Source organism: Lethenteron reissneri, chromosome 58 (genome assembly GCF_015708825.2).
Source record: "Lethenteron reissneri isolate LAM-NWPU_2019-01 chromosome 58, ASM1570882v1, whole genome shotgun sequence".
NCBI classification, from domain to species: domain Eukaryota; kingdom Metazoa; phylum Chordata; class Hyperoartia; order Petromyzontiformes; family Petromyzontidae; genus Lethenteron; species Lethenteron reissneri.
Window position 1 is genome coordinate 7,677,685 of NC_083836.1, and position 14,162 is coordinate 7,691,846.

The 14,162-nt window shown below is 47.9% G+C and overlaps 1 protein-coding gene across 8 annotated transcripts in view; it reads left to right on the forward strand.

The window, feature by feature from the left end:
- The window catches only part of LOC133357615 (guanine nucleotide exchange factor DBS-like), a 198,514-nt gene that overhangs the window by 65,062 nt on the left and 119,290 nt on the right, over positions 1-14,162 (forward strand). For all 8 annotated transcript variants that reach the window (XM_061575651.1, XM_061575648.1, XM_061575649.1 and 5 more), the window contains 7 exons: positions 1,350-1,499; positions 3,233-3,357; positions 3,933-4,047; positions 5,729-5,848; positions 9,345-9,539; positions 11,865-12,044; positions 13,420-13,579. In XM_061575651.1, coding sequence (XP_061431635.1) covers positions 1,350-1,499; positions 3,233-3,357; positions 3,933-4,047; positions 5,729-5,848; positions 9,345-9,539; positions 11,865-12,044; positions 13,420-13,579 — 1,045 coding nt within the window. The remainder of the gene's footprint in view (positions 1-1,349; positions 1,500-3,232; positions 3,358-3,932; positions 4,048-5,728; positions 5,849-9,344; positions 9,540-11,864; positions 12,045-13,419; positions 13,580-14,162) is intronic.

The following is a 14,162-nucleotide window of genomic DNA, read 5'->3' on the forward strand; positions in this document are numbered from 1 at the left end:
CTAACGCATGGGGGGGGGGGGGGGGGGGGGGTGGTCGGCAGCCCGTCGCTGCTGCTTCGTGACGTTATATTTTTTATTAAGGAGCGCCACCATCTCTCGCATTGACCACAATGCATTGTTGTTGTTTTTACCGAATGCGAAATTTTTTTTCTCTGTCTTGTTATTTTGATTGCCGGTCCCTGGCCTAACATAGAGAAACGTTCTTTCTGGATTCTTTTTTGGTTTATAAGATGCTCCGGAGAGTAAAACGCACCGCAGACTTCTGCCCGGTGTCTATAAAGTGATACATATCTGGTCTCACACACACAGAGACAAATATTCACCGCGTAGCCTTAACAGACTGCTGGGGAAGTGCCGTTAGCGAGCACCTACGAAGGCCGAGACGGCACACGACGGGGTTGGGTGGGTGGCCAGAATCACGCCCGGTCATCTTTGTCTCCCTAGTGCTGATGTTTACACACCACACCAGGTACTTATTTAATACTGAGTCAACCTAGGGGTGGCTCGGGGTCGGTTCAGATAATTTGTCAACGATGTTGGCCATGTGTGAGTGAGCACGAAACTTGCCAGGTTCGTAGCGCAGTGCAGCGCTCACCACGACAATGATGAAGATCCCCTGTATAGCCTTAACGAACTGTTGGGGCAAGTGCTGTGAGCGAGTAGCACCTACGAAGGCCGCCAGCACGGCACGCGAGGGGGTGCGTGGCGAGCACCAGGCCCGGTCTCTCTACGCACCCCCAACTTTTTTCTTTATAGATACAGGGGAAAAAAGTGCATCTTTCTTCTTGGTTCTTTCGGTAAAGTCACGTAGAATGGAAATAATAAAATAATAAAAATAAAACATAATAAAATAATTCTGACGACGTTTCGGCCACAACGCAAGCAGCCGTCCTCAGGTGTAGAACAGGTCTGTCGAGAATACAGAGTCTGAATGACACGCCCGAGGCTTGGAGCGACTATTTTAGCTGGGATGGAGGGCGAAGAGCGTCTTGACAAAATAATTTGCATAGACGCTCTTCTCCCCTCCATCCCAGCTTAAATAGACTTTACCGAAAGAACCAAGAAGATGAATCCCTGCAGTCACGAAAGCTTTAAATCGAAAGTGCATCTTATAAACCGGAGAACAGGGGAAGTGTCATGGTGTTGTCGGCAATTATAATCATCAGCAGCAGCCTTTGGTTTTCCACTGCTGGATGAAGGTCCGGAATTGGTGTCGATTTCAAATCGGCAGCAGTTTCCCTCTTGGCCGGATTCTCTCTTTTAGCCGTCTGCTAGCGTCGGTGCAAGTCCAGCCCCCCGCGTCCTCACCCCGCGTGCCCCCCACGCCCCCCTACTACCGTGATGTTCAGGCGATCGAGGACTTTGCTCTCACGGTGAAGGCCACGGCTCAGCTGCTGCAAACGTTTGGCGCCGACCTGGCCGAGATGGAGTTGCCCCAGGACGTGCCGAGCACTCGGGCCTTGCTGGGCGCCCACGCCGGAAAACGCTGCCAGCTCAAGGTTCCTCGCGCCGCGTCGTCGTTGTTGTCGTTGTCTCTGCGGTGGAGCCGGTGAAAATTTCACCGGCCCTTTCAGATGAATTGGCACCCAAATTGGTCGTGCACGGGTTGGCTGCGTGCAGTGCGAAAGAAGTTCGAAAGCACGCGGACATTTTTGATATCTGCACATAAAGAACCGCACGAATAAACACGACGACATATTTCTCCCCATGAAAGAGCGTACCCCTGATCATAACAAAATATATTGTCTTCTTGGTTCTTTCGGTAAAGTCACGTAGAAGGGAAGTAATAAAATAATAAAAATAAAACATAATAAAATAATTCTCACGACGTTTCGACCACAACGCAAGCAGCCGTCCTCAGGTGAAACCAGGTCTGTCGCCTCGACAGACCTGGTTTTATTATGTTTTATTTTTATTATTTTATTACTTCCCTTCTACGTGACTTTACCGAAAGAACCAAGAAGATGAATCCCTGCAGTCACGAAAGCTTTAAATCGAAAAATATATTGTGTCAGCCCATCAGTGCAAAGGTAGCATTTGTTTAAGCAGGCAAACTCTGGACTGGTGTTGACGTTCCGCATCTCGTTGGCAGTCAGGCATGTCCAACACTTGCATTTTATACTTTCATACGTGAATATATTCACAGGCAGGTGCGGGAGCCCATTAAAACGCCGCCTGTTTTGCAAGGGACAGATCTGAGGTGCAAAAAAAAGGAAAAACGTCACGGCGGGGTCGTAAAACGACTGCAAAGGAAGAAACGTGCGATAATGCTGACGATAATCTGATGTCATTAGACTTCCTTTGCCAGTAGCAAAATATAATAATAGGGTTTGTTGCCAGAAAAAAGGGGGAAAACACGATACTCTGATGGTTATTCAACTCTAGAAAAATCAGAAGAGACCTGGCAGCAGATGATAACTGAACTAAGTGGCTTGCAGCCAAATACCCTACACGCACGTTTATTCTAAATGTGGAAGGTAAAACAACCGGAGGACCTAGAGATACATCCACGTGACCATGAGGAGAGAGAGAGAGAGAGAGACACGCAAACTACAAATATACAGCAGGCGTCAGGTTCAGGATCGAATCCACGACCTCCTGCATACCCAGCGAGGTAGTTAGCATCTCCTCACCATGGCATCCAGTCCTTACACTCACAGACGGCAAGGATCATGGAGCAGCTAAGCATATAGCCAAGACGACATGTACACATAACCGCCCTGTATACCCATACAGGTAACAAGCTGAGATTAGGAGCACTCCCTTTAAGAGTGTGCTCCTAATCTCAGCTCGTTACCTGTATACCCATACAGGTAACAAGCTGAGATTAGGAGAACTCCCTTTAAGAGTGTGCTCCTAATCTGAGCTCGTTACCTGTATAAAAGACACCTGGGAGCCAGAGATATTTCTGATTGAGAGGGGGTCAAATACTTATTTCCCTCATTAAAATGCAAATCAATTTATAACATTTTTGACATGCGTTTTTCTGGATTTTGTTGTTGATATTCTGTCTCTCACTGTTCAAATAAACCTACCGTTAAAACTATAGACTGATCATTTCTTTGTCAGTGGGCAAACGTATAAAAATCAGCAGGGGATCAAATATTTTTTTCCCTCACTGTATACTAATCTATACATCTCGCCACCGTGGCACCGTCTCGTGACCCCTGTTATTGACCCCGTGACCCTCCACCCCCCGCTCTCCTCCCGTGCCCCCACCGTCGTGCCGCAGGACGAGATGCAGATGGCTGTGGAGGAGGGCAACGGCCTCATGGCCTCGATCGAGGACTGCAGCGACAGTGACTCGAGCGGAGACTCAGACTCGGAGCGCGCGGAGAACATCTCCACCGTGCAGAGGTTGCCGGCCCCCTCCCCGCCCGTGGGCGCGTCCGGTCGACACGGCTGTGCCCGCTGTTCGACAAGCAAATATATAAGTGACGATAAAGGGCTACGTTGGGTCTCTGTGTAAATAACTGGGGGGAGGGGGGGGCAGGGGCGGTGTATCTTGTGAGGAAAGATCACAACACCGAGGCACCCCCACCCCTCTTCTTGGTTCTTTCGGTAAAGTCACGTAGAAGAGAAGTAATAAAATAATAAAAATAAAATATAATAAAATAATTCTCACGACGTTTCGGCTACAACGCAAGCAGCCGCCTTCAGGTGAAGGATGAAACACTGCCAAGCTTGGAGCGTATATATAAGCTGGGTTGGAGGTGGAAGAAGAGCGCCTTGACAAAAGAACGTCGTGAGAATTATTTTATTATGTTTTATTTGTATTATTTTATTACTTCCCTTCTACGTGACTTTACCGAAAGAACCAAGAAGATGAATCCCTGCAGTCACGAAAGCTTTAAATCGAAACACCCCCACCCCGTGAATGAGCCCGGGCGTTCCGCGGGTAACCCCGATGCCGTTGTTGTGTACCCCCGCAGGCTGCTGACCCAGCTGTACGAGACGGAGGCCGCCTTCGATGAGTTCTGGGAGAAGCATCACCTGAAGCTGCAGCAGTGCCTGGACATCAGGCACTTCCAGGAGGAGTTCACCGAGGTGCGTCCGTGACGGCGTTCCCTCGTTACTCGCAAAGGGGGCGCGTGCCGGAGATATTGGCCAGCGAAAATGTATTTTTGTAATGAATGAATTACCTTAAGTAAATACGTAAAAAATACGATGTTAATTACATGGACGTCATCGTAATGAAAACTAAAACTGGTTATAATCAACATAAAGTAAGTAAAAATAAATGTTAAAGTAACATTAGTTTATCTCATAACATCATGGGATCTCCTTTGTCAGTACCAAAAATGAGAATAGGTTTTCCTCTTTAATCTGGCAACAAAGCAGGTGTTAAGATGTTAAAACACCAAACTGAAACCTTTAACAAGGAATCATGTCTGCATTGACCACGATACTTGTGGTCAGAATGCAAACAAAAAACACACTCTGATAATATTTGCATTGTCTTTGAAACTGATTGGTCCACACCAGAGACAGCTTTCTTTTGAGCCTAGTCTCAAACGGTGTTAGACCACAGGATTCAGTTTCAAAGACAATGCATACACTATCAGAGTATGTTTTTTGTTTGCATTCTGACCACAAGTATTGTGGTTAATGCAGACATGATTCCTTGTAAACGGTTTCAGTTTGGTGTTTTCACATCTTAACACCTGTTTTGTTGCCAGAAAAAAGGGGAAAACCTATTCTCATATTTATCTCATAACTTTATCTCTCATCACTTTATCTCTCATCACTTTATGTCATCACTTTCTCTCCCTCTCTCGATGCAGCAGTCGTGTAGAGTTTCCAGATGCGATTTGCCGAAAGCCAAAATCTCCAGATAGCCAAGTTTGCGAATAACGAGGGAATACCTAACTTAATGATCAACGCGCATTCGCAAACGAGCAGAAGTCATTTGGAGGGAGTTAAAAGTAGTTCAGTGATATCCGTTTCCTCGGACCGTCTTCTCCAGCACGGCAGGTCGCATTGCTCCGTGACGTATCGGAGCAAATTGCTTAAGTCTCACGCCTCGATGCTGGTAGTGCAACGATGGAGGAAATCGCACGTAAAAACGTTAGGGAGGGGAAGCGTTCTACCCCCCAGTCTGATTGACCACCTGGCGGCACACGCAATGCTCCGGCACAGCGACTATCCACCGCCTTCCTTTGAGCTCCTCTGCCCACACATTTCGGGATTTTTTTTTTTACTAGTAAACTCGTTTACTGAGGAAAAGGCTCGCTCAGTCTCACGGTTCCTTCTTTTCAGGAGGTTCCCGCCAAGCTTTGACAGCAGTTGGGGGGGGGGCGGGGGGGGGGGCAATTGTTGCTTCCTATGTTTCCAATTGAATAACTCCGCGGGTAATTTGACAGTAAGTAAGCTTTGCCACGTTAATAAAACGTGCCAATTCGTTACTACTACAGCACGCTTATGTGTTTGAGAGCAAAGCCATAACATTTACAATCTGAGGACGACGTTTTGCCAATAATTATTACAACTAGCTTCATGAGGCGAAAGCCAGATTGTAAATGTTGTGGCTATTGTTCGCAAAAGCCTATGCGTTAGACCTGAAGACGGAAGCTTGTGTTGCCTCCGAAACGTCGTGATTTTTATTTTATTTTACTTTTATTAATTAAAATTTTTTACCTACGTGGCTTTACCGAAAAGACCTAAGAATATTCATCCCTTTTTTTCCATTTTTCCATTTGACCGAGCGACCGTGACCTCTGGTTTGCAGGTGGCAGTGGCGCTGGGCGAGCTGACGCACCGGCTGGCCGAGTTGCCCGACCTGGCCGAGAGTCGCTCGCACGCCGAGAGAGTCCTCCGGGAGCTCGCGTCGCTGCAGCAGCGCGGTCAGGTGAGAAGCTGAGTGGCGGCGGTGGCCTGCCTCCTGGGGGTCCCGTGGCTCCTGGAGTGCGCGCGGAGTGACCTTGGTTAGCGGAGTGACCTTGGTGAGCGGAGTGACTTTGGTTAGCGGAGTGACTTTGGTTAACACAGCGACTTTTAGTTTACAGAGCGAACTTGGTTAACAGAGCGACTTTGGTTAGCAGAGTGACTTTGGTTAACACAGCGACCTGTAGTTTACAGAGCGAACTTGGTTAACAGAGCGACTTTGGTTAACAGAGCGACTTTGGTTAACAGAGCGACTTTGGTTAACAGAGTGACTTTGGTTAACAGAGCGACTTTGGTTAACAGAGTGACTTTGGTTAACAGAGCGACTTTGGTTAACAGAGCGACTTTTGTTAACAGAGCGACTTTGGTTAACAGAGTGACTTTGGTTAACAGAGCGACTTTGGTTAACAGAGCGACTTTGGTTAACAGAGCGACTTTGGTTAACAGAGGGACTTTGGTTAACACAGCGACCTGTAGTTTACAGAGCGAACTTGGTTAACAGAGCGACTTTGGTTAACAGAGCGACTTTGGTTAACAGAGTGACTTTGGTTAACAGAGTGACTTTGGTTAACAGAGTGACTTTGGTTAACAGAGTGACTTTGGTTAACAGAGTGACTTTGGTTAACAGAGTGACTTTGGTTAACAGAGCGACTTTGGTTAACAGAGTGACTTTGGTTAACAGAGTGACTTTGGTTAACAGAGCGACTTTGGTTAACAGAGTGACTTTGGTTAACAGAGTGACTTTGGTTAACAGAGTGACTTTGGTTAACAGAGCGACTTTGGTTAACAGAGTGACTTTGGTTAACAGAGTGACTTTGGTTAACAGAGCGACTTTGGTTAACAGAGTGACTTTGGTTAACAGAGTGACTTTGGTTAACAGAGTGACTTTGGTTAACAGAGTGACTTTGGTTAACAGAGTGACTTTGGTTAACAGAGTGACTTTGGTTAACAGAGTGACTTTGGTTAACAGAGCGACTTTGGTTAACAGAGTGACTTTGGTTAACAGAGTGACTTTGGTTAACAGAGTGACTTTGGTTAACAGAGTGACTTTGGTTAACAGAGCGACTTTGGTTAACAGAGTGACTTTGGTTAACAGAGCGACTTTGGTTAACACAGCGACCTGTAGTTTACAGAGCGAACTTGGTTAACAGAGTGACTTTGGTTAACAGAGCGACTTTGGTTAACAGAGCGACTTTGGTTAACAGAGCGACTTTGGTTAACAGAGGGACTTTGGTTAACACAGCGACCTGTAGTTTACAGAGCGAACTTGGTTAACAGAGCGACTTTGGTTAACAGAGCGACTTTGGTTAACAAAGTGACTTTGGTTAACAGAGTGACTTTGGTTAACAGAGTGACTTTGGTTAACAGAGTGACTTTGGTTAACAGAGCGACTTTGGTTAACAGAGTGACTTTGGTTAACAGAGTGACTTTGGATAACAGAGTGACTTTGGTTAACAGAGCGACTTTGGTTAACAGAGTGACTTTGGTTAACAGAGTGACTTTGGTTAACAGAGCGACTTTGGTTAACAGAGTGACTTTGGTTAACAGAGTGACTTTGGTTAACAGAGCGACTTTGGTTAACAGAGTGACTTTGGTTAACAGAGTGACTTTGGTTAACAGAGCGACTTTGGTTAACAGAGTGACTTTGGTTAACAGAGTGACTTTGGTTAACAGAGTGACTTTGGTTAACAGAGTGACTTTGGTTAACAGAGTGACTTTGGTTAACAGAGTGACTTTGGTTAACAGAGTGACTTTGGTTAACAGAGTGACTTTGGTTAACAGAGTGACTTTGGTTAACAGAGCGACTTTGGTTAACAGAGTGACTTTGGTTAACAGAGCGACTTTGGTTAACAGAGTGACTTTGGTTAACAGAGTGACTTTGGTTAACAGAGTGACTTTGGTTAACAGAGCGACTTTGGTTAACAGAGCGACTTTGGTTAACAGAGCGACTTTGGTTAACAGAGCGACTTTGGTTAACAGAGCGACTTTGGTTAACAGAGTGACTTTGGTTAACAGAGTGACTTTGGTTAACAGAGCGACTTTGGTTAACAGAGTGACTTTGGTTAACAGAGTGACTTTGGATAACAGAGTGACTTTGGTTAACAGAGCGACTTTGGTTAACAGAGTGACTTTGGTTAACAGAGTGACTTTGGTTAACAGAGCGACTTTGGTTAACAGAGTGACTTTGGTTAACAGAGTGACTTTGGTTAACAGAGCGACTTTGGTTAACAGAGTGACTTTGGTTAACAGAGTGACTTTGGTTAACAGAGCGACTTTGGTTAACAGAGTGACTTTGGTTAACAGAGTGACTTTGGTTAACAGAGTGACTTTGGTTAACAGAGTGACTTTGGTTAACAGAGTGACTTTGGTTAACAGAGTGACTTTGGTTAACAGAGTGACTTTGGTTAACAGAGCGACTTTGGTTAACAGAGCGACTTTGGTTAACAGAGCGACTTTGGTTAACAGAGGGACCTTGGTTAAAACAGCGAGCTTTAGTTTACAGAGCGACTTTGAAACGTTGATTATGAAGAGCGACTTTGGTTAGCAGAGCGACCTTTAGTTAATAGAGCGACTTTGGTTAACAGAGCAATCTTGGTTAAGAAAGTGACCTTAATTAACAGAGCAACTTTGAAGAACAGAGCGACCTTGGTTAACAAAGTGACCTTTAGTCAACAGAGCGACCTTGGTTAGCAGAGCAACCTTGGTTAACGAGGGGGCGTACACAGAACTCAGTGAGGGAGTGGGAGTGGGGTCATCCTGATTTTCTGCTTTTCTGACCTGATGATGCTTGACGCAGTTTCAAGCGACAACTCGTGTGGTCTCTCAATTGACAATTATTTGTGAACTTCACCAAAATGTCGGCCGTGAGTGACGATCGAACTCAGGTCTTTGGGTTCGTAGAGCGGCTGCTAATCCGCCACGCTACTGCTCCAAGAGGTAAAGATCCCCCGTATAGCCTTAACAGATGGTTGGGGCAAGTGCTGTTAGCGAGCACCTATAAAGGCCGGCACGACACACGAGGGTGGGTTGCCAACACCACGCCCGGCCGCCTCTGTTTCCCCAGTGGCGATGTTTACACATCGTACCAGGTACTCATTTGAGGCTGAGTCGACCTAGGAGAGGCCCTGGACCGGTTCAAATAATCGCCGGTGGTGTTGGCCATGAGCGGGAATCGAACTCGCGTCGCTGGGTTCGTAGCGCAGCGCGCTAACCGCTACACTACCGCTCCCCACCGATACACACACAGACACGCACACACACCAGCTGATCTGCGATGCATGCGCCCCGTGTATCGTCACCACAACTTCCCGCGCGGCCAGCATCGTCACCGTCATCCGGCGGCGGCGGCACGGCTCCGACGCAAGCGCTCCGCAGCGAGAGAGAGAGAGAAAAAAAATGAATGCCCTCGGGTTATTAAATGCTGTGCACCGACCGCTGCATCACCGCTCCCCTGCGCGCAGGAGTGGCTGGGCAAGGTGACTACGCTCGCCTCGCGAGGGGAGGAGCTCATCGAGGCGGACAACCTCTTCGCGGAGGACGCCCTCGCGCTGCCCTGCCAGGAGCTGCAGCGCATCTCGCTGGAGTTCTCCGAGGGTCACGAGCGCAAGAGCCGCTCGCTCGGCCTCTCGCTCGAGCTGGAGAAGAGGCTCGAGAAGGTGACGCTCGCCTACACAACAACAACAACAACAGCAACAACAATAACAACGTGTAGTTATTCTGACTGGTTCAGGGACCCACTGAGCTGAGTAGCTCTTTTTCAGAAGCGGCATGGCCCTCGCAAATGACGGCTCGACGCATCGGCTTACCGTCGCGTGGAAATTTGTAGCAGCCGAATACTCTAAACGCGTGTCAATTCTAAACGTGGAGGGAAAAGACCAATCTTTCAGTATAGATTCTAAATCTGGAGAGAGAAAAAATCGTAGAAAAGTCCATGCAACCACAAGGAGAGCATGCAAATTCCAAATATATTAAACTATCAACTATTTTTTATTGTACCAGCTAAGGCCCACTGAGTTGCGTAGCTCTTTTTTCAGAAGCGACCCGGTCACCACAAATTACGGTTCGATCAATCGGATTATCGTCGTGTGAAAATATATGGCAGGAGAATATTCTAAATGCATGTTGATTCTAAATGTGGAGAAGAAAAACCGGAGGACGCGGACAAAAAAATCTGCATGACCGCTTCAAATATATACAGGCATCAGGGTCGGGATCAAACCCATGACCTCCTGTATACCAAGCGAGGTAGTTACCAGTTTTCAGTTTCATTTATTAGGTATAGCCCTGTGAGCCATTCGGCTCTTGAATTGGGTGCAACCGCAACAAACAAAAAACAAAAACATGAACAAAAAAACATCTTAAAGTGACTATGCGCAAACAGAAAAATCCAGGAAAAGCACCGTATACCAACGCTGTGTGCAAAAATCCCAGTGGGATGCAAGTCAAACAACAACAACCACAAGACAACTTAGATTAAAGCGATCAATCTAACTCCGTACTACAACAAACAAACATGGCCAAACCAAAAACTTTTTGAAATCACCAAAATAAAGCCATAAAAGCAATGTAACAGTGATCACCAAATCGCCACCGCGTGGATTATGCAACGCTGTCCAACATGCGTAGTACTGGTAGGAACCTCCTGGTTACACCAGCCCACAGGGGATTATTTTGTCCGTCCGTTCGTCGTGCATCCAAAAATGGAAGGGGTGGGGCTGGGTGGAAAGGGAAGGGTGGGGAGGGGCTGGGTGGGGAGGGGAGGGTGGGGCTGGGTGGGGAGGGGAGGGTGGGGCTGGGTGGGGGGTGGGAGAAGTGGGGCTGAGTGGGGAGGGGCTGGTCACCCCGTGGTGCCCTTATAAAACTCAACGTTTAACCTACTCACGCCGGCTTGTGCCCGCCCTCACAGTCGGGTATATTTGCGGAATACACCATGCCGCCGTTGACCCTGGCCATTGACCGAGCAACCCAACGTTCCTACCAGCTCCCTCCGCAGGAATGTGTTTTAATTAGCAGTTGGAAGAACGATGGTTAGCTGTCTGTGCAAAATGCATTTGCAAACTGGTTTCGCTGGTTTTCTCCATCGAAGCTCCCTAAGTGGAAAAACTCAACCTCAGTACAAACGTTTTGTTCTGATTGGGTAATTTTAACGAGAGTCATCGTGCCTCCCTGCTACAAACAGGCAGCGCTATTTGCATTGAGGCATTTAATCTTAGGGAGCGTTAATAAACGCTGACGTGATGAATTAACTCAACGCAATTAAATCGACGAATTTTGTCGGGTCGATAATAAGCAGAAAGACCTGCCCACATACCAAAATCCAGATTATTCGAGCTCAGATCTGAGAGGTTTCACTCTATAATTGGCATATAATATTAATTAATCGTAAATAACGATTTAACTGCTTGATCAAACAACTGATGTTTGTTGAAATTCGTTTGCACCGTACGTAGCCAACCGTGCTAATCGGAGGTGCGGGGGCAGGATAACAAACTAAACACAAAAAGCAGTTCTAAAGAAATGAGTTATCAATCTAGATTTAAAAGTAAATAGCTCCAGTGACTTCCTAATATTGAAAGGAAGAGCGTTCTGGACAGCGGCAGAAGCGCATCTGAGAGCGCACGATGCGGTGACCGTCTTTGTTCGATCGCCAGTATAAAGCCGCTGCGAGGATGACTAAAATGTTTGCTCCTTGACGAGATCAGCAAGGTATTGTGGTTAATCTGTGACAAGTGTAATGTGTTGGGGGTCACACGGGGGCACACAGACCGCGCCCATAGAAATAATTAAAGAAGGGCACTGGCAAGGAAGGTGTAAAAAGGGAGACAGGGAATTGGGGGAAAAACCCCAAGAAGATGGACATTGGCCAGAAAATACACTGATTGAATGAACCACCGATTGAATGACGGACTCACTCATTGATGAGCTCACTGCTCGACCGATGGACCTGTCTAACCGGGCCGCCCCACCTCCGCGCGGCCCAGGCGATGGCGTGGTGCGAGCGGGGGGTGTACCTCCTCGCCTCGCAGCCCGTGGACCGCTGCCAGTCCCAGGAAGGGGCCGAGGCAGCGCTGGCCGAGATCCACGCCTTCCTCGAGTCGTCGCACGAACACCAGCTGGGCGACACGTCGCCCTTCGACGCCATCCTGACCTCCGACCTCTCCGTGAGTCCCGCACGGGGTCAGCGCGTGCCCGGCGCGTTTACTGCCCCGCCCCACCCCCAACACACCTCGCCCTATCCATCCCCCCCTGCCCTTTGCCCACCAACTGCTTAACGGTCAAGGAATGAAGTCTTTGTCGTGGTGAAAGATTGACAGAGGCGGCCGCGTGTCTCTCGAAGATTATGGGGTTGTTTGTGATGTCGAAAGTCGTGGGGATGTTGTCCTAGTGTGAGGATTGGCGCACAAGGTGTCCAGTCCCGGATTATCGTAGTGGCAAAAGTAGCTGCATATGCTACGGGCCCTGCACTTTCAACGGCCCCGCGTTAAATGCTCTCAAGCTATCAATTCCGGTTCGGTGATTCTGCACTTGCTCTATTACTATAGTACTATACTGCCTTCCACTTGTATGAACGACTGGGTGTTAAAGGTTAGCGATTTGTCATATTATCTGGCTGTATAGCAAATGAAAAAACACAATTACTCTACTATGCAAGTAAAAAAAATGTGTGTTTTATTATTTACGTGTTTTTTTTTATTTAGGGCCCCTTTATAACATACGCTACAGGCCCCACACTAGCTTCATCTGGCACTGAAGGTGTCGCAAGTTCGATCTAATCTCCCGGTTGAAACAATGGCCAAGTCTGTCCAATGCACCCCACCTTTGCCCCCCTCCCACGAGTCGTGAGCGGTTGGGGTCAAGTGTGGGTATTTCTACCTCTTCCAAGGTGATCTGGGCAAGCATGGAAGGTTAAACCAAAGTATCCACCCAAGTGGCTCACCACAGCTGTCTCTGGCGGAGGCCCTTCCACCGACAGTGACACGGGCAAACTATTTCAGGGCTGCACCTTTACCTTAACGGTTCCCGTGTTTAGATTGTTGTCCTTCCCCGCAGTTCGCCGGCGTGCGTTGCGAGAGGAGTTCAACGTGTGTACAGAATAGCCGAACGCAGATACTGACTGTCAGCCTCATTAAGTGCCATTCTGAACGTAACAAAATGGTGTGCTTTTTTTGTAACCGCACACGTAGATGTTATTCTGAAATTCAAACCTGTAAACCCGATTCACAATCCTAATCCTGAATCTCATTCCAGATCCCCAAATCCCAATGAGTGTCCTGTGCCCCCCGCACCTCCGATTAGCACGGTTGGCTACGTACGGTCGCGAAGGAAATTTAATGCACATGCACACACACGTGGGCAAGCAGACCTCAACATTGGCCCCATTTGCGTATTGCCACGAGAAAGAATAAAAAAAACGGCACACAGATGCTGACAAAAACGACGGCGTCCCAATGACAGTTTACGACAGCGACGACGACGAAAGTGAGCTCGATCGACTCGGCCGACGTTCTGCACCCCACCCTCAACCACCGTTTGCAGGAGCGCGTGGAGGTGCTCCACCGGAAGGTGACGGAGGTGAGGGACATGTTCGAGAAGCGGCGGCAGGGCCTGCGCAAGCTCGCCGCCAAGCAGGCGCGGCCGGTGCAGCACGTGGCGCCGCGGCCAGAGTCCCCGCGGCACTCGCCCAAGAGCTCGCAGGGTAAGCGGCAGCGTCGGCGGTGCGAGGTAAAGGAGATGTCTCATAGCGTAAATGCTTGCCCCGAGCTCTCAATACTCTGATAGTGCGCTGTCTTTGAGTTGAACGCCTTTTGTCGTCATCTGCTCCAACACCAATGGCGACTCGGCTCTAAGAAAAGCTGTCTCAAGGACAGTGCATATCATTATCATCATCAGAGTTGTTTATTTTTGTTTGCATTTTGACTGCTTGTGTTGTGGTTATTGCAAATATGATGCCTTGTATACAGGTGTCAGTTTTTGTACCAGTTGAAAGGGTAAAAACCGATTACTATAAGCTTTTTTTTCTGTTCATTTTTCATTTCTCGAGGCTGCAAAACGCCACGTGGCCGGCAACAGACGGCCCCGTTGATGACGTGGCGTTGCTCGACGCGTCAATATCTTGCGTTCATTTGAATCGCGGTCAGAGAATTCCACGGCGGAAGAGTGCGAGGGAAGCATCGTCTGAAGAGAAAGTGTTTCTGACCCGCAGTGTGTGCTTGTTGAACACTGTATGGACGAGATTAATCTATTACTGCTGGCGGTTTTTTGTTGTTTACCAGGTAAGG